At 39.3% G+C, this 25,099-nt stretch overlaps 1 protein-coding gene across 1 annotated transcript in view; it reads right to left on the bottom strand.

Moving 5' to 3' along the window:
- Positions 1-751: 751 nt before the first annotated feature.
- The window catches only part of cpamd8 (C3 and PZP like alpha-2-macroglobulin domain containing 8), a 43,614-nt gene continuing 19,266 nt past the window's right edge, over positions 752-25,099 (bottom strand). The window contains exons 28-43 of the mRNA XM_007233266.4: positions 21,667-21,823; positions 21,396-21,470; positions 19,705-19,870; positions 19,365-19,451; positions 18,345-18,481; positions 18,102-18,257; positions 17,296-17,358; positions 15,376-15,626; positions 14,204-14,291; positions 11,480-11,554; positions 11,216-11,321; positions 11,028-11,138; positions 9,238-9,450; positions 7,022-7,096; positions 3,178-3,370; positions 752-2,109 (exon numbers count right to left, since the gene is read on the bottom strand). Of these exons, the coding sequence (XP_007233328.3) occupies position 2,109; positions 3,178-3,370; positions 7,022-7,096; positions 9,238-9,450; positions 11,028-11,138; positions 11,216-11,321; positions 11,480-11,554; positions 14,204-14,291; positions 15,376-15,626; positions 17,296-17,358; positions 18,102-18,257; positions 18,345-18,481; positions 19,365-19,451; positions 19,705-19,870; positions 21,396-21,470; positions 21,667-21,823 (1,954 nt within the window). The 3' untranslated portion in view covers positions 752-2,108. The remainder of the gene's footprint in view (positions 2,110-3,177; positions 3,371-7,021; positions 7,097-9,237; positions 9,451-11,027; positions 11,139-11,215; positions 11,322-11,479; positions 11,555-14,203; positions 14,292-15,375; positions 15,627-17,295; positions 17,359-18,101; positions 18,258-18,344; positions 18,482-19,364; positions 19,452-19,704; positions 19,871-21,395; positions 21,471-21,666; positions 21,824-25,099) is intronic.

The raw sequence follows: 25,099 nt of genomic DNA, 5'->3' as shown, positions 1-25,099 counted from the left end.
TTTTAGCGAGTAATTTACTAATGGTTATTTAATGATGTTTTTCACTTAATATCTGAAAAGGACGACTTATCTGAAAAAAATGAGACAGCATCTCAAAATAGTTACCTGGTATCTCCAAACAACAACTTAGTATCTGAAAATAGTATCTCAAAAAAATAGCATCCCTCTGTTGTTTTGCTGTGCTGTTAGTATTGCACCGACTCCCTGCCAGAATCTGACTTGTCTTAATCAATGTTCTGTTATGAAGGAAAATGCAGGCAAATTGTTAAGTGCATTGTTAAGTAAACACACCCTTCATTCACACTGGCAGGTGACTGAGTGGCAGGCAACCATTCATTTCCTATCGAAGAATGCGATTTGTAGCCACGACATGGTGGCAAGCAACATAGTTGAGATTTTTTCAATTTTATGCAAATCAATTATGACTTGGTGAAGCATCATTCTACACCGACTGGCTGAGCAAATAATTTGGACCAATCACAGACTCCGGTGTCTGTGCTCCTCTCCCATTCGATTTATAAAATGTATTTTTGCATGAGTACAGTGGCAATTCAGAGAAAAATAAAGCCTGGAAGAAAGCAAGTGGATAGTTTAATTGGTAGCTTTCTAGCATGCTAACCGTCCGCGTCAACACACACACACACACACGCAACAGCCTGCCAGTGTAAACTCAGGGTTACATATCATCACATACAAAAACATGAAAGTTCACTGACTTTTTGTACAGTAAATAAAGAGGAAAAGCAGCTGGTAAATTTTGTATACAACGTTTATTTCCTTGTTCTTCTTTTTTTAACAAACAGAATGTACCTGACATAATTGGGCTTACATTCCATTCAAATTTGGACAATTTACAGTAATTCTCGAAACTTCATTGTTGACCAACAGTCCAAAGTACTGAACTTACTGAGCTGAGCTTATGCACTGTACTGTAACTGCATCTGTCTATATGATCATTTAGTGACTGTGTTTACAGTGTGAGGTACACAAACCTGCATCGGTTGCCAGAGTGAGTTTCAAACTGAGCTTATTTATGGTTAGTCATTACAGCTGCTCTCTCTGCACCATCTGAAAAGCAATCTGGTAGATGCCAAGAGGAAGAATCAGTTATCTTATGATAGTAGTAGTCAAGCACCTCAATGTATGAATATAAGGCCTGCATGAGCAGTGGGCTGTCAATCATGTTGCATTTAGACAGAGTAAAGGAGAAAGTGGAGTACAGCGTGGAAAGAGAGGACGATGTCAAGGAAAGGCAAAGGTAAGAAATAAAAGGCACCAGCTATAAATAAATACCACAGATAGAAAACAATAACATAGCATTTAAAAAAAAAACTTACAAACATAAATACTGGACTATTTAAATGAGATTACAAGAAGATTACAAGGAGACGTAATGACAATGTCAGTTAATGCTGTAAAAAGAGCTACGGCAACTAATTGTGAAACAGAGAGAGAGGAGTATGTAAGGATAGGCATATTAACTCTTCTTATTCAAACACACACACACAGACACACTCACACAGACACACTCCCTCTTAACTTACACTATATGGACAAAAATATTGGAACACCTGCTTATTCTGAAATGAAGGGTATTAAAGAGAGTTTATTATTTTTGATGGAGTAACTGTCTACTGTTTATGTAACACTTTCTATTAGATTTTGGAGCATTGCTGTTAGGATTTCATTGCATTCAGTGACAAGAGCATTAGTGGGGTCAGAATGTTGAATAATCACCAACTCGTCCCAAAAGTACAGGATGGAGCACCATTATTCCGGAGAACACAGTTCCACTGCCCAAACCCGGTATTAGACATGAGGCCAGTAGGTTTTTGTTTATCTGCTATCTCCTAATCTATAGGAAGTACTTCTCTACAGGGGCTAGACAAGCCGTGAGTATACATTTGCATATCTGTGCCAGCAACGGGAGCTGTGTAAAGTAGCTGAATGCATTCATTCAAAGGGGTCTCCACAAATATTTGGACATATAGTGTAGTTGTGTTGCAACAGACGTGGGTTAGCCCTTTCTACTCTTGCACTCCTTTCATACAAACATATTCACAGAGAATGTACAATGTGCGTTCTTCTTCACTGCCATCTGGATAAGCTCTGTTTAAAAAGAGAAAAAGAAAAGAGAAAAAGAGAGAGAGGGAAAAAAAAATTGGTGTGATTACTGATAAAACACAATTCATTATAGGAGAGAGTTCAGGCCATATACATAACAGTGACATTCAGGCCCCTTCCATATGTATCCACATATATCTGCCTGATCTGTCTGTGTGTGTATGAGGCAGAGAGGAAAAACACCCTACGTTTTTCCCAATTTTAGTTGTTCTAGAGTTATAGAGACCTACTGTTTGAACACATTAAGAAATTGATCACTTCAGTTTTGAGCTGTATTTAGTAATATTTTGGCCATTATGCTACATCTTTGACAAACTGGACATTAAGGGCCTTATCTTACCTCCCTATCTTCACGATGCCAATCGCTATCTTACATACCCTAAACAGTCTTGCAAACTCAACTTTTACACTAACAAATGACAGAAAATAAAATAACATTGTGTTCCCGTAAATGCGTTCCATAACAGCTTGAACAAGCAGATCTCCTCCAGGTTTCCTTTGCTGAGAAGCACAAAAGCGCTGCACCGTTAAAATAGCAATCTGCTATTATCCACCAAGAGCGCACTGTTGTCATCACCTACTTGGACTGCATTTCCATTATATTTCACACTGATTGGTCTGTAGAATGCTTAAAATTCAGCAAGATGCCTTTCCAGGGGTTGTAGTGAACCTGACAGTAAGAGATTGCCTACAGATTCCTATCAATTTACAGTTACAGTAGCTACTGGAGTCACAATTGTAAGCAATTGTGTGCATACATGTGGGAATGCTGTCACAATAGTGGCTTTTTTCTTCTCCTGTATTGAAATAAATGAATATGGCGTGCCTCAATGTCCTGTTAATGGTCTAAAAAATGTATGCAATTTTGGTAATTTTGTCCGGACCATAACTCACGGCACTTTCACTTCTGCTATTTGGGTTTGGACAAAAAAGTCCAAAATGTCCAAAATTGCAGACCAAACAAGATAGATGTGAAAGCATCTGTAGCTTGGTCCTAATGTATTTTTATGCACTTGAGTGATGGCTCTTAGATCAGTAGTTCTCAACTTTTACCATCGTGCAGGTGAATCCTTTGTTTCCACCGTGAGGGGTTGTCTGTCCAGGTGTCTGAGTGTTTCGGCAGTCTCCTCTTCCTCTACAGGCAGAACCAACTGCTCTTCTTCCTCTGGAGTGAAGGGCTCCACATCAGGGTCATACTCATAGGAGTAGTAGGATACTTCCTCCATAGAGCCTTGTTCCTCTTCACATAAAAGACAACAGCATCTCATTAGACATACTTTCATCCGTCTTTCATATCAGACCTTTTTTTTAGGTGCCACAATACAGTAGTAATGCCTACAGTATTCAAGGGGTAAATAAATATCAAATACATACACTTACAAAGTAGCTGTGAATTTCAATATTATATCAAATACATCACATACAATACATACATCATATTGACAGAATAATTGGGACACTTGCTCAGTTTCTTCTTGTTGTCAGAGTAACTGTCACACCTGGTCAGGATGACCAGTGATCACCACCTGATCAAGCTCCTCAACAACTACCAAAACTTATCACAAAAGTATTAAATGGAGCACCATCATTCCAGAGCATGCAGTTCCACTGCTCCACAGCTCTACAGCTCAATATTTGAACATAGTTTATTTGTTTAAATAAACAAAAAGAAATATGCAAGAAGGCTGTGTGAATATTTTTCAAATTGGAAAAAGGTCCCTGACTGCAGAACATAAACAAAACCCTTTTAAACCACTAAACTACTGTATACAGAAGAGGGCGGGACCATTAATGTGCTAGAATAAATGGTTACCACATTATTTTTGAAAAATTGAGCATTAAACCTATGTTTAACAATAAACTTAGAGTTTATCATGTTCCAAAAATCAGCACAGAGCAGTTCTAGATGTGGCCGGCAGAGGGAGCAATTACCTTACAAACAGTACTTCCACAGTTCTTGTAAGATAGAACATCCATCCACACATCTCTGCATTCAAAATGCTAGTTTGGCCAGAACTGTGTTTAATCCTTAGTCTGTTTGGGCTGGTTTCCCAGACAGGGATTAAGCCTAGTCCTAGACTATAATAGATTATCTCTTTCAATAGGCAATATCCATTCACAGAGCTGCATAATCCAGCACTAGGCATTAATCCCCGTCTATGTTACTTTAGTCTATATGTGGTTTGGTTTCATTTAGAAAGCAAAGCAAAAAAGTTAAAAACAATACAAATAACCTAAGTCATAAATATCAACACGGTGTTCTCTAAATTACCTACAGTAATTGTCTATTTTCTGGTTTATGGTTCATAAATCATTCCGTCTGACAAAAATGACACAATTTGCATCTTTCCCAATTATGTGCACATACAGAGCAAATGCTGCAGACAAGCTAGATGCCTTTATGCAACAGGTCACGATTGCAGTGGAGGAAGAATGCTTCAGCAGCTGCTGAGTGTGTAAGAAGGGAGAGTGTGTAGTTTGGCCTGTGTAGGGTTTAGCTTAGGGCTGCAGCACGACACAGGAGAACAGCAAGCCCACACAAGTCAGACCACCTCAACAGACACACACACACACACACACACACACACACAGTGTAATGATCCCTTAGTCCACCAAAGATTAAGTTCAAGAGACACATCAATGCGTGCTATTGTCAGGTGGGTCGTTAGCTCAGTGTGAATATTATAATTCAGAGGCTTAAGATCCGCGCCTGGTGGGAGCTGACTGAACTAGAGCACACAGAGTTAAGCTCATAGCTGCTGAACACTAAGAGCTAGCTCAAAAATCACCGCCTTTAACTTGCTCAGACACAACACAGAGCAAGGCCGGCTGGAGCCTTCCTAATCGGTTCTGAGCACACTTCTTACACAAAGCAATAGAACATAGCGATATATCGAAGTGCTGCAGCAATAGCATGTTTTTCAGTACTGTATTGATTCTCAAAACATAGTGGTGCTAGACCCTGTACTCTTAACTTGTCGTCAAATCCATAAACAGTAAACTTTTCTTTAACATAGAAATTATGCATATGACTGTGTATTTAATCATATTAATTCTTAGAATAATCACTATGCTTTGCTTACAGGATCACAATATATTAAAAGAAAAATCACCAGGTTCTTGCCAATACACAATCTGTTGCTTATTTTGAGTAGCACCACTAACACCACAAACCTCAGCTTAATACTATACTGCAATTGTTCTGTGCTTGCCAAGTATTCAGGTCTTAGATCTCAAATTATAAGACTAATTATCTTGTTTTAAAAGTTATGTTCTAGTTTTTATTTTTTTTTATTCAAGGTATTTTCTTAAATTGATCATTAATATGTATTTTATGTCTCACATATATAAGTCACAAGCATCATTACAGTACTAATTTCTACCATTTAAAAGATTCATGATTCATGATTTATATAAAAATATATTTTATTTTTATAATTTTTATTAGTAGTATATGGGTTATTTTTCAATGGCAATTGTCCAACATAAGAGGACATAACTAGTTTTTTTTTAACAATGTTGATGTATTTTATCAGGATGAATAATGACAATTATGTTTTTTAATTAAAGCAACATTATGTAGAAATAAATTTTAAATCTTTAAAATGATTTAAAATGATAAAAAAATAATAATAAAAGTGATTGTACACTGACTAATAGGGAGAATATCCTTGATCATTGCTACTCTGGGCACTACATAACTTTGGTGAAGAAGCATTCAGAAAAATGCTTACAACAAATTTGTGTAAAATCCTATAATATTACTCCAATGCCAAAGCTCTTTCTGTCTCTGTAAGTCCTTTACTGATGGCTTAAAGAGTGAATTACAGTTCTCAACTGTAGGGGGAGAATGAGAGCCAGAAATACCAGGAGAACAGTTCTGATGAATCCCACTGTCCTTATGAATTGAACAAACCTCCAAAATAAGAACAAACTTATGAATGTCTGGATATTTGGGAAAATTGTGTAACTTGGCTTTTTGAAGAAGAAATCTTAAGAATGGTCGGTAAATATATATATATATAGGCCTAAAACAAACACATATATATTTACAGCACTGGAAAAAGTTCAGTTTCTCTTATTTTGCTATTTATAGGTATGCGTTTGAGTAAAATGAACATTGTTGTTTTATTCTATAAACTACAGACAACATTGCTTCCAAATTCCAAATAAAAATATTGTCAATTAGAGCATTTATGTGCAGAAAATGAGAAATGGCTGAAACAACAAAAAAGATGCAGAGCTTTCAGACCTCAAACAATGCAAAGGAAACAAGTTCATATTCATAAAGTTTTAAGAGACCAGAAATCAATATACCTGGCATGTTCTCCTCCAACAGTCTAACACACTGCTTTTGGATAACTTTATGCCTTTATGTCTTGTAATCATCCTTCTTCGTCTTGATTATATTCCAGAGGTTTTTAATTTGGTAGAACCATGGGTGATATTATATAAAATTCCCAATTCCAACTGCCTGGGATCAAAGTGGACCTAGAATCCTACACTGCCTGGCGCTGCTGATCTGTGTATTGCAGGTGAGGGAAGGTTGCTTCCTGCTACAGAAGGAGACAGAGCCAATACCTTCATTTAACCCCAGCTGCCTCGCAAGACACAACATGCACAAGCTTCCCTTCAATCTGGACTTCAGCAGGCTAAGCTCTCCAGCACCTGTCTATGATTGACACACACACACACACACACACACACACAGACACACTCCTGCAGGGCGAGTGCAGCTGGTGTGCAGACAGAGGAATGGGGGTGGAGGGTGCACTGCTTGTATGCAAGAGAAAGACAGATGAAGACAGAGAGAGACAGAGAAAAAAGACAGACAGAAAAAGGGAGTTATAGAAAAGAGTGAGAGACAGCAATATGTAAATAGCGGGAGAGGTTCTACCTGTAGGGATGAGTATGGGGGCCTGCTCAGGTTCCTCTCCTGTAGACGGCTCTCGCTCTTCAACAATCACCTCCACTGCAGAGCACATACATACACACTCAGGTTCAGAACAACAGAACAATAAGCCAGCAGAACAATACAGATATGGTCTTCATAACAGTGAGCCAAGTGCTATATGTGTGACACAGGTAATGCAGCATTATGTAGTTCTACTGAGTGGTCTGCTGCAGCTCCACTAAAGGTACATAGTGCAGTTAGCATCATGCTGAACCTGGAGTAGCAAAGGAAGAGATGCTATTCTCACTTTTACAGTCAGGTGGAGCTTCAACATTATCATCAATCTACTCTTTTTAGGAGCAAATACAACAAAGTGTTACATGAATCAGACAAAGGAATTATTAACTCCTACTTTCAGAACACCTCAAAATAAATCATGATTAAATAACATATTAAGTAATGTAAGATTTTGAAAAAAATTGCAGGGACAAAATGTGATTCCTCTACCCTGAAGTACCAAAGTCAAAATTCTGGTGTCATCATGAAAGACAGAACCTAAAAACACCAGCAACTTGCTTCCTGTTTGCTTGAATATTAAACTGTTATGAGTCGCTCAGGTCAGGTTATGAAAAGGCTAGAAAAATGCTCAGAGAGGATTTCACCATCCTGTAGTTTCAGCTTTAGGTGTAATTTTGCTTCCATAACCTGCCCCCGAGGAACAATTTCCAGAACCTCCAGTGCCTCTCTGGACACTTCAAACCTGACTTCTGGAACACGATCAGTCCCAGATTTCGTGCCTGTGTTTACGCAAAACTGGAGCAGGGCACCAAACGAATCCAAACAAACACAAGCGGAACTCTTAGCGCGCTGCCGCAACTCCTTTCAAGCCAGCCGACAGGAAGAAGTGCTTGGCAGGGCCTGCCAGATTTCCCGCGCGGCCTTTTCTTCTACCCCCCTCCGTCCCCGCGGCGCTCCGTAAAACAAGAAAGCGCCTTTGTTGTTGGTCTGTGCGTTGGAAAGGAATGTGACACGGATTTTTCTTTTTTCCTGTTCCCATTTTTTTTTTCTAAAGGCCTTGGACAAAAGTGCCATGTCATTTGGGGTGCCCTGTAATACAACATAGACTGGTAAGTGTGTGCATATGTATCTGTGTGTGCGTTGCGTATAACTACCAGTCTGCACCTGAACAGCTGTTTCTACCAACCCATCTCACACACTCACACACACTCACACACACTCACACACACTCACACACACTCACACACACTCACACACACTCACACACACTCACACACACTCACACACAACCCACTTTTAAGGATGAGCTGAGTTTGATCTACAAAGTTGAGCTTGTCTGGACATGGAAGGGCTGTAATTGCAGGCATTTAGCTCTTTGTGTCCTATCTATAAGCGTAGGGCACACACATTGTGGCAAGAACCTGCGAGCTGATATAAATCACAACACAGTGGTTACTATTCAATATACTGAAGTACACTGCAATACTGTAAGCAATATCATACATATTGTGCTTTTTCAGATTTTAGGAAAACTGTCACAGTATAGGACACTCTTTTAAACCACATTCACCCGATTCCACGAATTCCACTAATTACTAGTCCTTTCTCAGTTAAAATAAAGATGAACAGCAGGAAAAATACTAAACTGTGCGATTAAAGTGTTTGAAGATTAGGACAAGTTATTGTGTAGTGCAAAATTGCCCAGTGCCAGTAAATAATCTGAAGATGCATAAGGGCAGGAGTCCAGAACCATTTCAGGTAATTTATCTCACATTTTATTCATCTCCTAATCACATTTACACAGTTACCCCCCCCACCCCTTCCTCTGTCTCTTGCTGTTCAACAAGGATATGTATGAAGTCAGTGTTTTTTCCATCTTTAGCTTTGGCTTGGAGTTGAAAATGAAAATCAACAAATGGACAAAAAAAACAATCATCTTATAGTGATACATTTTGGTTAGAAAGCCAAGTCACATATCCATCTAAAAAAACAACATTGGACAGACAACAAGGTGTAACATAAGAACGTAAGCTGAATTTATGACTTACTTTATACCATCAACATAATAATTCCTAGCTATGCTAGAACTTCATTTTTAGTAGAAAAAATACAAGAAATATTGGAACTGGGCATCACCAAACTGTGCTAGATTTTATCCCTCAGTGTCTAAAAACTCTTGTTTAAGGTGCAAAATCACTTACTCTGAGGGCATTGGCTGAGGGGCACCTGCTCAATACGTGTCCCGTTCCTGCAGGCAGACACCTCCAACTGACACTGGTTTTGGTACAGCTGGCCGTCAGAGCCACATACTGGTTCTCCATCATACCCACAATCCCTGTAACACGTGCAGCGCTCATAGCGATCTTCCTCCGGACAGCCAAACACGTTATTACACTGACTGCCCTGCACAAAGCCTGTGAACAGAGGGAAGAAGAGAGGGAGGAAAGAGATAGAAAGTGGGAAACAAGTAGAGAGTGGATTAAGGTGAATTGTTTGACATATCTGTAGCTTGACATGCACAATCTGGATTTTCTGGAGGTCCATTCTCACAGCAACTCTACATCAAATCAAAGTCAGGGTCAGGACGTGGTCAGTACTATAGCGACGGGCCCAAAACCTAAGTATCTGTTGTAGCAACGTCGATCACTTCTAATAAGCGTGCCTTGTGCTTTGCCACAAACAAAAACACTCTCAGAGCTCTGCAGGACACGCAAAGGGTTGAGTGGGGCTTGTTGATAGAAAGTTTCGTTTGCAACTCCCTGCCCCACTGCTGTAATGCAACAACAATGTGTTATTGTAATGCAGCAACAATGCACAGCGGAAAGAGCAAAACCACATGGACCTGAAGGGTAAGAGACACTATCTCATCTTAATGTTCTCTTTTTGAGGCGGTGCCCTTATTGAAATAGACATGTAAAATCAGAAGCATACCCCATGTTTCAGCCTGCTCAAAATCGCAACGTGATTGGAACTCGCAGAAGCCTCCTGACTATGAACACTGAACTACTGCAACAAGTCATTGTGTATCTCTCTTAGGTCACCTTTGGTGTATTTAGCTTAACCCCTTATCAGGCCTTGGCCTGTATACGGGCTATAGGGGAAGGTGATACAAAAACATATTTTTTATTCTGAAAACTTTGAGAGCTTTAGAGACTCCTAAATAACACTTGGAGGAGCTGTCTGTTCATTGTGTACTCTTATATTAATATTAATATACTTCATAATTTCAGATCAATTTTGAGAGGAATCAGCCACAAATTCTGCATGATTAACATAAAAACTAGAAAATGAAATTAAAGATTTGGAGGACAATGAAATTATGAATTTGTATTTAGAAAATATTTCCTTTAAAATGTGAAGAGAAAGTGCCAATTTTTATATTAATTTTATTTTTATTCATTATATTTTGACAATTGCAGATTTACTTTAATATTTTTAAATATTTTGTATTACAATTGTGACAAAGATTTCCAGTAATGTTTCTTATCAAACATGTAACCTTTATATTTAATATTTCAAAAGAAAGCCTTATAGCTGTGTAACATCAGGCAGAAAATTTACAAAAATGGTGGTATGTTAAGGGGTTAATTCTCATTTGTACATCAAAAAAGGGTCATAGACATTCTATTGAAAGTGCTAATTCTGTGTCTCAGAATGGCAGCAGGCCATCTTCAGAGAGAAGATGACCAACAAATCTGTGTACGGAGGCTCAGTGGTCAGATGTGCTATCAACAAGTAATTCACACACATATTAAATCACTGCTAAAATATGATAAGAAAAAAAAACTATGTAATATTTAGTTGTAAGCATTTTGCTCAGTATTGCACAAAAAAAGATGATTTTAACCTGTTCACATCAAGAGGGCTATCCTGCATGTAGACCCTCCTCCACTCCAGCCTCCATTTGTTCCTTCTTTGCCCATTCATACTGACCCGAGGTTAGAACATTATAAACTCTGGTTGTAGGGTTGATACAAAGTAGTTACTGTACCTGTCCATTGGTTGGTGGAACTCTCCACTTCATTACATGAAGTACCATCACACAACTCCCGTGCCAGTGGGCTGCTCTCGCTCACATTATAGAAGCGAGTGGCTTCAAAAGCTACAAAACACAAACACAAACGGTCAGTGCAGCTGTCTTATGGAATACGTCTTTTCATGTTTGGAAATAAACCCTACCTGGCTCATAATAGTCGTAGACTTTGACTGGCACTGGCGCGGTCTTTCCCACAATGTACTCCCTCACAGCCTGAAAGGCTACACAGGTCATGCACTGACTGGGGATCTGTGAAAAATAATCAACACAAAGAAGTAAAAACAAATCAGTGTGTTCGGAAGTACTGATCCTGAAATCTGCATCAACAGAAAGGCTGGACTGCACTGAAATCAGAAGATGAGAGTTCTTGTTAAACTAGGTGTGTCATGAATAGGCCTGAAGCTCACCTCATCAAAGTAGAAAAGGACTTTACGACCCTCCATTTCGTACCTCTTTAGCCCCACCCGTTTATCCATCAACAGCTGCAACAGAACAGGCAGTTTATAAAAGCACAGACAACAGCATGAACAATGTAAAAAAAAACATCAATACGCTTTAGTATTGCAATATTATGTTTTGCAATACTGTAGTGATTCTGAAAAACAGCAGTGCTTTTTAATAAATGCTTTAGATGTGTAGATTTTACAAATATGGTGCGTTTTATTTACAACAGTTCTCCTAAAGTCTTTTAATATAAAGATTTAATATATAATATAGAATATATATTCTAAACCTTGTATCATCATATTTATCATATCAGCAGGTTCTTGACAATACATAGCCCTATCAAACAGGTTGGCTACTAGTGATGATTTAAAACAGTGGTCCATGATTTTATTGATTGTTAAATTGATGCGTGTTTAAATTCTAAGTGACTTCATCTGCCATCTCTATGATTTAAATAATGTCTTATTAAAGTATTTTAACTTCAGGTGTTTTGACTCTAATATGTACTTGACTGGAAGTCACAAATAATCACAATTATTGTCAATGTCAGCAATATTAGTAACAAATAATAAAAAAAAGTTTACACTAACTAAACACATGGTTATTCTTGTATTCTTTTAATGCAATGAATACACTTATTAACACAGGATTTTTTGAATTATAAGGCGCACCAAATTTTAATAAACTATCAATATCAATAAACGTCTATTTTCATACACAAGGTGCACTGGATTATAAGGTGCATTTTGGGCGGCACTTATTAAGAACAAGGATGTGGCCGCTGGAGGGCTAAGTAAAGTAAACAAAACTGTAATTATAAAAAAAAAAAAAAAAAAAAACAGAGTCAGACAAGTCAAACTAGCACTCGATATAAATCTACACAGATTTCTCTTCTGAAAACTGTTCATTTGGGTGGGAACAGTGAATCTCTTTATTTAGAGTATGCTTAGATTTCCAGATATCCACTAAGGCTGTAGCATTAGCAGCTAACCGCTAGCTTTAACACAGTAAACGCACCGGCTACAGGCTGATAATGCTCGCCTCTGAACGGCCAAATGGTAAGCATGGTTAGCGGGTAATGCTAAGGCTGCTCCAGCAGTGCTAGCCGGGGTTAGCCGGGCCAATAATACTCACCTCTAAACGGCTGAATTGCTAGCGCTTAGCGGGTAATGCTAATACTGTTGGAGAACTAAACTGAAACCCCTGTATAACGCTGTACCTCAGCAGAGTCACTTTACTGCTCACTGATGTAAACCTCAGACTCTCAATTTACATAAAGTAGGGATGTAGCGGTATGTGTTTACAAAGAAACATCACCACTATATGGAAAAAGTATCCACAAAGTAGACAAAGACTAATTAATGTAATGGGGAACTAATTTCATAAGCACAGTTCTGCCTGGATACATTAGGTGTAAACCTAAAGAAATTTGGATTTGCTTGATACTATGGGAATTTAATTTTTTTGTGAATCATGACCACTCTGAGCATGAGCAAAACACTGGCTGTGATTTGGGATATAAAATTATAATAGCAGATAAAACTAAACAGGTAGAGACAGTATGAGGGCAGTGTATGAAAGCATCGCTGTTTGTTTAGGCATTCTCACAGCTTGATAGGTTTAGCTGGGCCGCCCTGTTGTAATCATACAGCTGGAGCCAGAAGGGCTGCAGTTTCTACACAAGAGTATGAAACAGTCAGGATGAATTAATCAGTCCCTGTTTACCAGTGAGTGTATGTGTTAAATGTGTCCTGCTGTGAAGCGGGAGAGGGGCAAACTCTTAAACGTAAGAGGAAGGGGCAAACACACCTACTGCTTCTCTTTCTCCATACAAATTACATTTAAGACAAAATGTAAATTCATGTGCTTGTACGCTTGCACCCTCTGTGCAACCCATACTCTCCCACATAGCGTACAATAAGACACGACTACGTAAGTAAACCCATGTCCCATAAACATGTCGGAATGCAAACAGCAGCGTCCGTGTCATAAACATGGAGCCAGCCAGAGGTGGCCACGTAAAGCCAGCTCGTTAGCGGCTGAAAGCGCTAACGGAGCTGTCCCATGGTGGTAAGGCCCACAGCCTAATTGTAGCACACTGCTCCCCTGGTAGCCCATGCTTTATTAGCGTGGAGGATAAGAGACCTGGGGCCCATAACATAGCTGTAATGAGGGACATGTAGCTGATTGGGGGCTGGGGGAAGTGACCTTAGCTCACCCCCGGACTCCATACACCTCATCAAACTCTCCACCCCCCACGTTCCTAGGCTCCATACCCCAGCGAGAGACGGGGGTTTTGAGGGGGAAGCCCTGACCGACCCTCACCTGGTCCCGGCTGCCGCTGTGGGGTTATAGCTCCATGGAGGATCTGCTAAGGCTTCATGATTCTCTGGTCGAGCTGGCAGGCAGCCAGACATGCTTTTATACAGAGCTATAAAACCAGCCGTGTGATAATATTTACACAAAAACAAAATGAGGCTGGGGCAGCACAGCCAATCCCATTCAGTTTGAGACATTTTATGACATAATTTCCCACCAAGAGAGAGAGTAAACGAGTAAGAAAACATGACACACATTTCAGGGTCCTCAAAATGTGTGTGTTTTTGCAAGCACCTGAAACACCCTAAATATAAATCCTCTCAGAGAAACACACAAAAACATGTGATAAAATATGCTTGTCTTACCTTCTCCAAGCTTTCAACATCAGCACGAAAGCCTGACAGCAGAGGGATCTCTAGGACGGCCATGTTGGATGAGCCTGGATGTAGCCACCTATGAACATGAAGAGAGCATACAGAATTTTTTTAGAGCATACTCAAAAGTCTGCAGTTATAAAACTATATATTTATTATCCACACTGTAAAAAAGAAATACAAAATTTCAAGGTAACTTACTGCAATAGACATTTGAGTTTTGAGGCCAACTCAAACTTTTAAGTTTTGAAGAAAACCACCAACAGTTCAGAAATCTTTAGTGTAGATCATTTATTTTTCATATGTATGAAAACTTCTCACTAACTTAAATTTGTTTTGCAACTGGGAAGTGGGAATTTATTTCTATTACATCTCATTATGTGTCACATTGTCAGTCATATAAGCTCGCACCAGCTGGACCCAGCCAGCCTACAGTCACACTCAGCAACTTGCCCTTATAGCCTTCAACACTGAGGTCAGGCAGTTAATGATTATATAATGCATTTAAAAATCTCAAGAGAAGGCAACCTGTGGAGAATAAATACACCCTAATGATGAGTGAGAGATGGGAGGACAAACCCAATACACAAATAACATGACTTACATCAGGTAAAAAAAAAACCCCTGCAGAATTGCTCTGTAGACCCTGTTTAACTAAAGAGTCAAAATAAGCATGTGCAGGGTAGTTGGCTTGGCCTTAACTAAGATTCAACTACAATTTGTTAGTTTTGTTAAAACAGATTATACACTTAGATGTATAAACTTTTCATAAGAAAATTAATGTTAGTTGAGGCAATTAGTTTGCTATTTTAAGTTCAGTTTTTGACAGTGCACCCAGTAGCATTTATTCTCTCTCTCTATGCTGGATCCCTCTCTTCTTGCCTTTTACTGGTTCTGTTTGTCTCTCAGGTTTGGGATAGATTTTGGACTGGCAAGTAACAATGATGCCTGATCAGGTTGTGCGTGAAACTCACGATTACAAGTTATGTTTGGGCTTTTAAAGGCTGTTGTAGCTAATGTAGTAACAGCAGAAGCTTTGTAATGAGAATCGAACACAAACTGACCAATACAGTTTGTAATGTGAATCTAATGTGAACAGATCAAATTTTGGTTATGAACTAAAGAAATGTTTCATAAGAAAGAATCAAATTGCTGTGCTATACCTGGTGCAGGCTTCCAGTGTGACACGGTAATCCAGATTGTCCTGGTGGGCAGCAGGGTCCTCGTCATCGGCAGGGGATCTGCGGGTGCGACTTAGTTCTGAACGGTTATCAGCGCGGGAACGAGAGCGGGAGGACGAGTGCCATGAGTAGGAGAGAGGAGTGTGACGCTCCTGTCTGGGTTCCTTGAGCTGCACCATCAGCTGGAAGGCTGGCTTAGCTACAGGGTCAGGAACATTGTAGGTCACATCGATCTGGAGAGAAATGGGAGAAAATTAATATTGGTAACTGGAGGCTGAACTGTTAATGCAGTGAATATACAAGGACTTAACATATATGCATAAACATAAACATAGACACACACACACAAAAAGTAATAAGCACCAACCATGTGGCCCCCTTGTGTGTGATTAAAGGCTGCAGTACAAACGTTCCCTCTTAGCCTCATGAGCATTATGAGGCCAAAACAAAAATATTACACACAGGCATGTCCCAGTTAATCTAAGAATATGCCTTCTAATTTTAGCCATATTTTTTTGGCTCTTTTGGAAAGTAGGGACGCATTAAATATTTGACAACTTAGGGGAAAATACAAAATCCAGCCAACAGCTGACAAACAACAAGTTTAAGTTCATTTTAACTCTCTACTCGCATTAAGTAAATGAAATAAAGCATTTAGATTCACTTATCACACTGTTTCTATTCACTACCTTCACAAACTGGCTGTGTAACAGCTGAAAGAAACAAACTAAACAGAAATAGGGTGGTACATTAGCTGGGGTAGCTAGCTAGTTACTTAGCATTAGCATTTGTTTGTTTACCAAAAGACTGGCTGCCGCAATTTCACTCACATGTGACTTGAGAGTAAATTTGTTTTTTTGTTGAAGTTTGCTTATGACTAAAATAGCACTGTTGGGATAAATATACAGCCAAAATACATAACCGAAATTGCAATGCTAAGAATTATGTGACTGGAGTAGCACTGCTGAAGTAAATTCCTGATTAGAATAGCTGTACTGAGGTAAATTAATTACTAGCACTACCAAGGTAGCTACATACTAACTTTGTTGGTATGTCTGGTGGGACATAAAAAAAATCAATAAATGTATTTTTGTAATTGCTCTTAAGTGCTATTTAATTAAAGCTGATGTCCGTAAGTTTTGGGATTGGGGGCCCTCTCTGGTGAGAATGGGTAATTGCACCGTGCATGCAGAAGAATTGGATGGAGAATTGGAGAAGTGGATGAATCTGATTCCAGGTTATGTTCAGTCAGAATGAGCTACTGAGCTCTGAGTTTACCCTTCTGAAGTCTCCACCAGCCGCTTGTGTTCAGTAATACTGAGCCGGATCCTCTTTTAGAGGCTGTACGTGTGACGTAAGTACGTAAAGACGCGTGACCAGACACCCCCCACAAAAAGTGACCAGACACCCCCGCCCAAAAAATAGCAAAATGAATGAAAATTTTTAGACACAATTTGTTTCCAATTCTACTGCAATATATGTGAGGGATTACTCTTCAGTGTACATTTGCCTTTTTGCTACTGGGCACTAGAACTGGAATGAGCTCTTATGATTCACATTTTTCATCACGATCATGCTGATCAGTACCCGCAGCATCCAGACACTGAAGGGGGTAAACTGCCAAGTTGTTTTTTCGAGCCTTGCTCTGAATGAGCCTTTTGTTTTCTGAGCAAGGGACAAGGTGCAGAAAAAACAGCATCATATCCAGGGGGTCAGTAACTGAGAAACAAACATAACCTTGTAGCCAAAGTTTTACCAGATTCCAGCAATTTCCCATGCAGGAATGTGGACATTTAACACTGGATGAGTCATGGAAAAGGACCTGGACGTGTCAAAGGAGGAATTCACTGATCAAGAGAGAACATAATAAATCCAGCAAGGAAGGAGGACAGATGGACGTACCTGCATCAGACAGCAGCCTTCTCCTTTGGCACTAACAAATAACCCTGTGGGAATGCTAGGGATCTAAGGGAGGTGAGAGAAAGGGCAGAACAAGAATGAGAGAATGGAAATTATAGCTTTAAATTAACGAGGCAGGTGCAAATAAAAAATGCCTAGCCACTATCTTGTCTAAATTAAATGACTAATTCTGTAAAAATCTGATTATCCCTCCATGGCATGATGTTGCCCTCAGACAATAAAACACTCTATTACACTTTTCCTTTCATTTTGTGGCTTAATATATTGTAACAGCCTCTGTACAATTAAAGTTGGGGCAGAAGTAGGTTGGGGGTGGAGCTATAGGTTCAAGAACTAAAACCAAATGGCATGTGGTGCTATCAATTTGTAAGATAAATAGAATTGTTTAATTTTGATATGTATGTGTATTATATGGATCACATTTGATTCATAAATAGATATAAACCTATACAGTATGTGGATATTTAAATACATAATGGCCATTTTAGCAACCTTGTAGTTACTAGTTAGTTTCTAGTGTGGGGGATGGGAGGGGACACATTTTATGACTGATCTATAAATATGGACTCCCAAGCTCCGAAAAGTAGGGTGAAGTACTTTTACTATAAATTAAAACAATGAGCAAAAACATCTTTGGCGTAAAAGGATTTGCTTCTTTATCTTTTATGCTAGCAAACACTGGACATAGACTGTCATCAATCTTATCTCCTTAAATACATCAAACATTTTGGTTTTATGATAGCTCTAGTCATTTGGTCTACCAAAGAATGAGAGATTTATTTATTTACCACAGCTTTCTGCAAAATCTTCTTGTTATCCCGCTGAAGCTCAAAGGTTTCTTGAAAGTCCAGATTGGTTGAGGCTAAAGAGATGGTAAGGTTTACGCCTCCCACATACGACAAGATGGCATATTCCGATAGTGCTTGCAGAGCCACACACGTATCCTGTCATATAAGAATTGTAAAGATTGTTTAAAGTTTGAGACACCGTTTAGTTCCCAGTCATAATCCTAGTAAATTAAGAAAAGCTACCTGAGTTGAAGAGAAGCCGCCAAGCGCGTTCCTTTGTTGAGATAACCATTTGACTACAGGAAGAGCAGACGCTACATCACCCATCAGGGTATAAGTGAGTAGGCCATAGGCTGTCATCTCCACCTCTGCTGAGACCACTGACAAAAAAGAAGCTATTTGAGATTAGCTCGATCCAATAAGATCAGTGAATAACAGGATGGATGAAAAACTTGGATGCATGATCTGATGAACTGGATGCATTTTTATGACTAACCAAGCATATCAATAATTACATTTAAGTGCATTATTATGCATTTTAAGGCATAATACGTTTTAAAGAAATAAATATTAACTTATTTTTCTTAATTTTTTACTTTAGATTATAAAAGTTTCAATCACTTCTATTGCCACAGACGAATAAAATCAAGCACCTAGGCATAAAGACTGTTTATACAATCATTAATGAAAGAATGGCTCACTCCCAGGAGCTTAGTAAATTCCAGTGTGGTACTGTTATAGGATGCCACCTGTACCACATTTCCATTTGTGAAATTTCCTCAATACTAAATATTCCACAGTCAACTGTCAGTGATATTATAACAAAGTGGAAGCGACTGGGCAAATTCACTGTTTTCATGGCCAAGTACCTGCATCCAAGCCTCACTTTACCAAACGCAAGGCAATGTATGAGTTTCTTTAATTTTACCAAACTGAAAACCTCTGTAATACAATCAAGAGGAAGATGGATGATCACAAGTCATTAAACCAAGCTGAACTGCTTAAATTTTGCACCAGGAGTGGCATAAAGTTATCCAAAAGCAGCATGTAAGACTGGTGGAGAAGAACCAGGGTTATTCCACCAAATATTGATTTCTGAACTCTTTCTTTGCATTATTTAAGGTCTGAAAGTTTTGCATCTTTTTTGTTATTTCAGCCATTTCTCATTTTCAAATAAATGACAATATTTTTATTTGGAATTTAGGAGAAATGTTGTCTGTAGTTTAATCAGGTGAAATCAGGGAATTATGACTGGATTGATACCTGACTGGGAAAGGCCATCATTAAAACCCATGAATGTGTCTTCATCAGCCACAGTGCTGCCAGTGAGACTCCAGTGAGTAAAGCCATCTGTGCTCACACAGGTGTGTGAAAATAAAAAGTGAGAAAAATAAACAGTGTTTAGTTTCAAATCTCATCAATCAATTTATTTATATTACTTCCACCAGCTCATAACAACCATTAAAACTACTCAAAATGACAGCCCATAAAATCTACACACATGGGATTCATAACTACTGGAATGCACCGTCTAAAACTGTATTTTGAATTTCAGAATTACATTAAGACCGTTTATATCAGCGCTTATTTGCTGTTGGAATACCTTGGGTTATGGCCATGTGGTTTAGGCGTCGCAGGGCCAGGGGGGCATAGTGGCTCCGCAGCAGAGCAAGGGCATATGCTGAGAGGGCCGTAGTGTACGGGTCATCTGCAGAGTATGTATTACTCTCCAGGAAATCCTTAGCTTTAGACACAGCGAGCTTCTCCTCCTGTCCAAAAAGATATATTTGCTTAATGGAAAAACATTATTTCAAGAAACACCAACATGTCTTAGTACTTATGATTGGTTTAAGCTGGGAAATATTTCCTTTGACTCTAGAAACATCTGCCAAGATGAGTGATCTTGTGCATGCTGAGGAATGCCTACATTTATTTTAGTTGTGTTGTATTTTGTTTTTGTTTTTTGTCAGAACTGAGAAAGTGTCGACTTCAATTAGCCTGAATTCTTGAGTAGGCTCATTAGGTCATTACGGAGATACTCGCTAATCATCTTTCAGTACCTGTTTGTTACTGGTGCACTGACACTGATCTGTTCCAGATATCCTTTTTCTCATGGATATATTCTCTGATCAGTCACTGATGCTAATCTGCACAGTCATCTTATCATTAAGCCATTCTGAAGTTGAAGGATTTGGTCTTTGAAGTAAGCTAAGTCAGTCATTCCTTTTGCGCTTCGAAGGACAAAACTCTGAGCATCTCACAGGTTTGGCACATTTATGCATCAAAGGACTGTTAGAAGGATCTGGATCTGAGCCAATCTCAAGTCTCTCACAGAATAAAGGCATTTTGTGGGTGAAAATATATAAAAAAAATATTGCTGATACGAAAAAGAGCAATGGCATATATACAGTATGATAAGTCTATATTGTCACTGTTCAATGAAAAAGCTGTATCTCCAAAACAGCCACTTTACAGAGAGAAAAAAAATTCTAAACTTTTAATGTAAGTTTATTTCAGGTCATTTTAAGTATTTCTGTTGGTTTATTCATTAAGAAATTTTGGCACAGTGTAAGGGACAGTTTGTCTGTTCAAATTATGTGGTAAACTAAAAATCGACAAAAATGGTGATACTTGGTTCTTCATGTGCTGATCGACATCAGCCTTTGGAGTGATGTGGGGAGAAAGCGCCATCTACCCACCCAGAGAGAACAAGGCCAATGGTGCTCTCTCAGGGCTCCGGCAGCTGATGACAAGCTACATGACAGGATTTGAACCGGCGATCTCCTGATCATAGTGGCAGTACTTAGCCCGCTGGAAAGAAAAGCTATCCAATAATTGATATGACTGTGTATTAACATATTAGCTGAGCAATTTACCATATCTGTTCAACAGCTTATAAACATGTAGATATGTTGAGCTCAATGCACTTTTAGTAGGCACAAGGAAATGTGGGCAGAGTGAAAATGTCAAAGAATTCCATTGTCTCTGCATGCTTTTATCATAAATCTTTTGATTTAGACAGCAGGGTTCCATATTAGATTTCCGTCGCAGAGCCGAAAGAAATACTGTTGATATCGAGCCAGAATATCCATCTTCTCAGCTAACAGGAATGCACTCAACACAAGTCGGGAATATTTGCCTGAGTAGGTTGGAGAGGCTGTGCCAAGAGCCTGCTGAGTTATTTTAAGTGGAAAGAGGGCAAGAGGGAACTGTGGACATGCACAAGGGAATACTTCGGTACGGCCAGAATCCATAGGCTGCAAATATCTGGCAAGAGACTGATCTCAGACTCACCTCAGTGGAAATCCCAGTCTCCAAGAGTGCGGTCACCACATAGGCTGTCAATGAAATCTTTCCATGGATCCCACCCTTTGAAAGAAAGACGCAGGTTAATTTTCACCACAGTGATACGTAAAAATAACATTCCTACTAGGGTTTCCTCAACTCAACTGTACCTGCAACTTAGAGCTTTACTTATATATCTACTTGTTCTGTTTTTAGCTAACCAAAGCCTGTACTGTAAATATATGCTTCAGAATAGCTGTGGATAGCTCCACTTAGGTACCTGCAGGTCTTTGTTGAGTATTCTGCCCATAGCAGGGAAGGAACCTTCCTCTCTTTGGTGGCTGATCAGCCAGGCTTTGGCTGCCTGCAGTTCTTCTGGGTCAATGAAGATGAAACCACGAGACTGTGCAAATGACTTCAGCACAAATGCAGTCAACCTGCAGAAGTGAAAAATGATAGAGAACATGATATTTGCTTTATTATGTTTTGATAAAAAGGCCTCAGTGTCAGTATAATTATAGGACATGTACTGACAAGCCAAAAGTCATGGAACTTGGGAACTTTGGGAATGATCAGAGTTCAAGAGATGCCTGATAACGGGTGCCAGATGGCTGGGATTTTCTATTTTCGAAGTTGTGCAGACATTTATCGTTCCTTGACCAAATCTCACTGAAGGCATTACCACCCCAAGACAGAGAGACACCTGGCGGTATCTGGCTAAAACAGTCCGTACGAACAGACAAGCGACTCACGTCTTCATTCAAATTATAGACCTAATACACATATCGCTAGGGTCAGTGCAGCGTTCATCAGCTTTCATGGGAAACAATGCTAGTTCCTGCCCCATGACATTTGGCACATTGTTGTACATTTAGCTGAAGATGCTCTCCAACACATTCCTTATTTTTCTTGTCCCAGAAATAAATGTGAAGATCAGTGCTGCAGGACCAGCAGCTGTTCCATCTGGAAAATCCGGAATGTAACGATACCATATCAAGTAGTTTCTGCATGCCAGCATAACAAAGCAGCATTCCATACTTTAACTGACAGCTATCCTGGAGTACCCCTCTCTCCGAAAGGCGTCCTGACTTCACTTCATGACGCAAGTGAGGATGAGCTCAGAGGCACAATCTGAAACAGCTTAAGGCGATGGTGAGGAGCTTAGCGCAGCAAGTGCTCCCACCTCCATAAGTCATCCCGACCTCTCCCCATTCCAGCACGCAAACCCCGGGCCCATTTACTTTAACTGCAACATGGCATGTCATGACAGCATTCATCTGGGAGCCGCCAACCGATGAGGCAAGCTGCTTTTTCAGTGAAAGGAGAGATTGGTAAATAAACAGTCCCCTTACATTTGGGTTGTTACTACAGGAACAGGCCAAACACCCACTCATTAACAAGGGTATGATATCCAGGCCCGGGATGTTATTTCTCCCAAGAGGAAGAACAGGGCTGGAGCCTCCGGCCTGAAGGAATTTTTATAATGTTAAGTAATACTGTGTCAGAGGCTATAATGGCTTGGCCCATGGGAGAGGCTCTAGGAAGTGTAAACATGATTTAGAGGGCAAGGAAATGAAGGAGACAGAATCAGCTTCCTCAGTTCAGGCTTGTTCAGGTCCTCTGATCAGTGATTAGTTAAGATGAGGTTGGCTTTGGCACAGGAATGCTAGAAAACATGCACATTAGTCTATTAGATGGCAAGATACACATTATGGCTGCACAATGTGGATGAAATTCCATACTGGGATTTTATTGACACATATTACAATTATGACAGAGATTTATGGAAAAGCTTGGGCATCCCTGGCCAAACTACACACATTGTATTATAATATTCGGACAAAATTCTTTATATAATACAATCTTAAATCACAATTTTAGAGCACAATTTCTATTTATTTCTGCATTTAACATACTGGGAATATGACCTGTTTAAATGTTCCATTACCTTTGAACATGCCATATTAAACATAATTTGGAACCTGGAAGCAAATTAGCAGTAATTATGCATTTAGATACATTTATGACATTTGGCTGACACTCTTATTCAGATTAACTTGAATTTGGATGTACACAGGTATGAAAACTTAGGAGAATCAATTACTTATTTTGGTAAAGCATGGTGTGCTCATCCAACCAGGGAATGGAAAGTGGGGAATTGGAAACACCTTTTCTAGTCTAACATGGAAAAGTGGTAGTGGTATCCACCAAGCAACACAATTCCACCAGACTTGACTAGGGGTGCCCAAACTTTTGTGTAAGACTAACTCTTACAACATACTAAAAACTAAGCACACAACTGGAATCAGTCAAAATCGTAATCATCGTAACTTATTTCTGAATAATAAGAATCTGCAATCACCAATCATTTGATGTTATGTGCTTTACAGTTGTGAAAATATAAATGTTAAAAATGTAGTTAAAAGCTCATTTTGAATATGGTTTAGTGTGATTTATTTGTTTAATCAGGATTCTCACAGGTATTTCATAGGTTCAAATGCTTATTTACTTATTACTTATTACTATAGCTTATAAACGATAAAATTAACATTGCTACCACAATACTGTGTTTTGAAATTATCCAATAAGCTGTTTTCAGCATTTATAGGGTTATCAAAAGTTAATTCTGACACAGTATGTAAGAAACTCAAGCAAGTGTCATGTTTGCAGTCATTTTTGCATAGCTACAGCAGACTGAAAGACAGTTCTCTTCTTCTTCTTGAAACCTGGTTAGCAAGTACCTTACATGATTCTGGGGGGCCGTTTTGAAGTTGTGAATCTGAGTTACACAGGTTACAGCCACATGTGGCTCTTATTGGATCCAGATGTGGCAGGTATGTGAATGATGCCAGAGGATGGGTTGCTAGGTCCTGCACAGGACACAAACAACTTTTCTTCACACAAAGGCATGCTAATCCACTGCTATACTTCTCCTGAAGCTTGCCCTCCAGGCACTAGCTAGGAATGCTCTCTGATTAATTGCTTCTGCTTAATTACAGCCCAATAAGTGCAATTTCCATCAGACCAGAGTAGTAGTGAAGAACCTCACATCACCAGGGCAGCAAAACCCTGATGGAGACATTAAATACTCACTTGTGTTATTATGGCCAATTTTTTCATTAGGAGCTGCAATTTCCTGTCCTATTGCCTGGCCAAAGCTGGGATGTATTAACCCAGCGTTAGGGCTGCTGTTAACCTGGCCTTAAATGATGTGTGCTAATGATTAACTCTGAAGCAGAAACAAAAGCGGGGCTGTTCAGAGATATAAACATTTTTTGATGGATTAATAAACTGCTGGTTACAGCTTTGTCAAAGGCTTCAACACTTGCAAAAAAGGGCTTCGTGCCAATGTCTTTGAAGGTAATGCCACAGAATTAAGGTCTTCTCCAAGTCAAAAGGCTTCTTAATACAAGGTTCCCACATGAACATGTGTAATGCGCGCCAACTGAAAATTGAGCGGGGTGTTTTGCCAGTTTGCAGAGGATCAAGAGGCTAATTGCTTCGAACAAGATGTTCCCTACTTCTAGCCTCGTGAATAGCCAAGGCTAATTTCCTTTCCTTTACAGGCTCCCACATGTCTGACAGCACAAGCAACAAGTACTATAGCTAGCAACAGGGGGGCTAAAGGCATCTATTCTGAACTATCTGAAGGAATTCCCCAAACTACATAAATCAGGTCCCAAATGACTGGAGTCAAATAACTGGAGTTGGGT

This window comes from Astyanax mexicanus, chromosome 16 (assembly GCF_023375975.1).
Source record: "Astyanax mexicanus isolate ESR-SI-001 chromosome 16, AstMex3_surface, whole genome shotgun sequence".
Taxonomy (NCBI): Eukaryota; Metazoa; Chordata; class Actinopteri; order Characiformes; family Acestrorhamphidae; genus Astyanax; species Astyanax mexicanus.
This window is presented reverse-complemented; position numbering and strand designations above follow the sequence as displayed.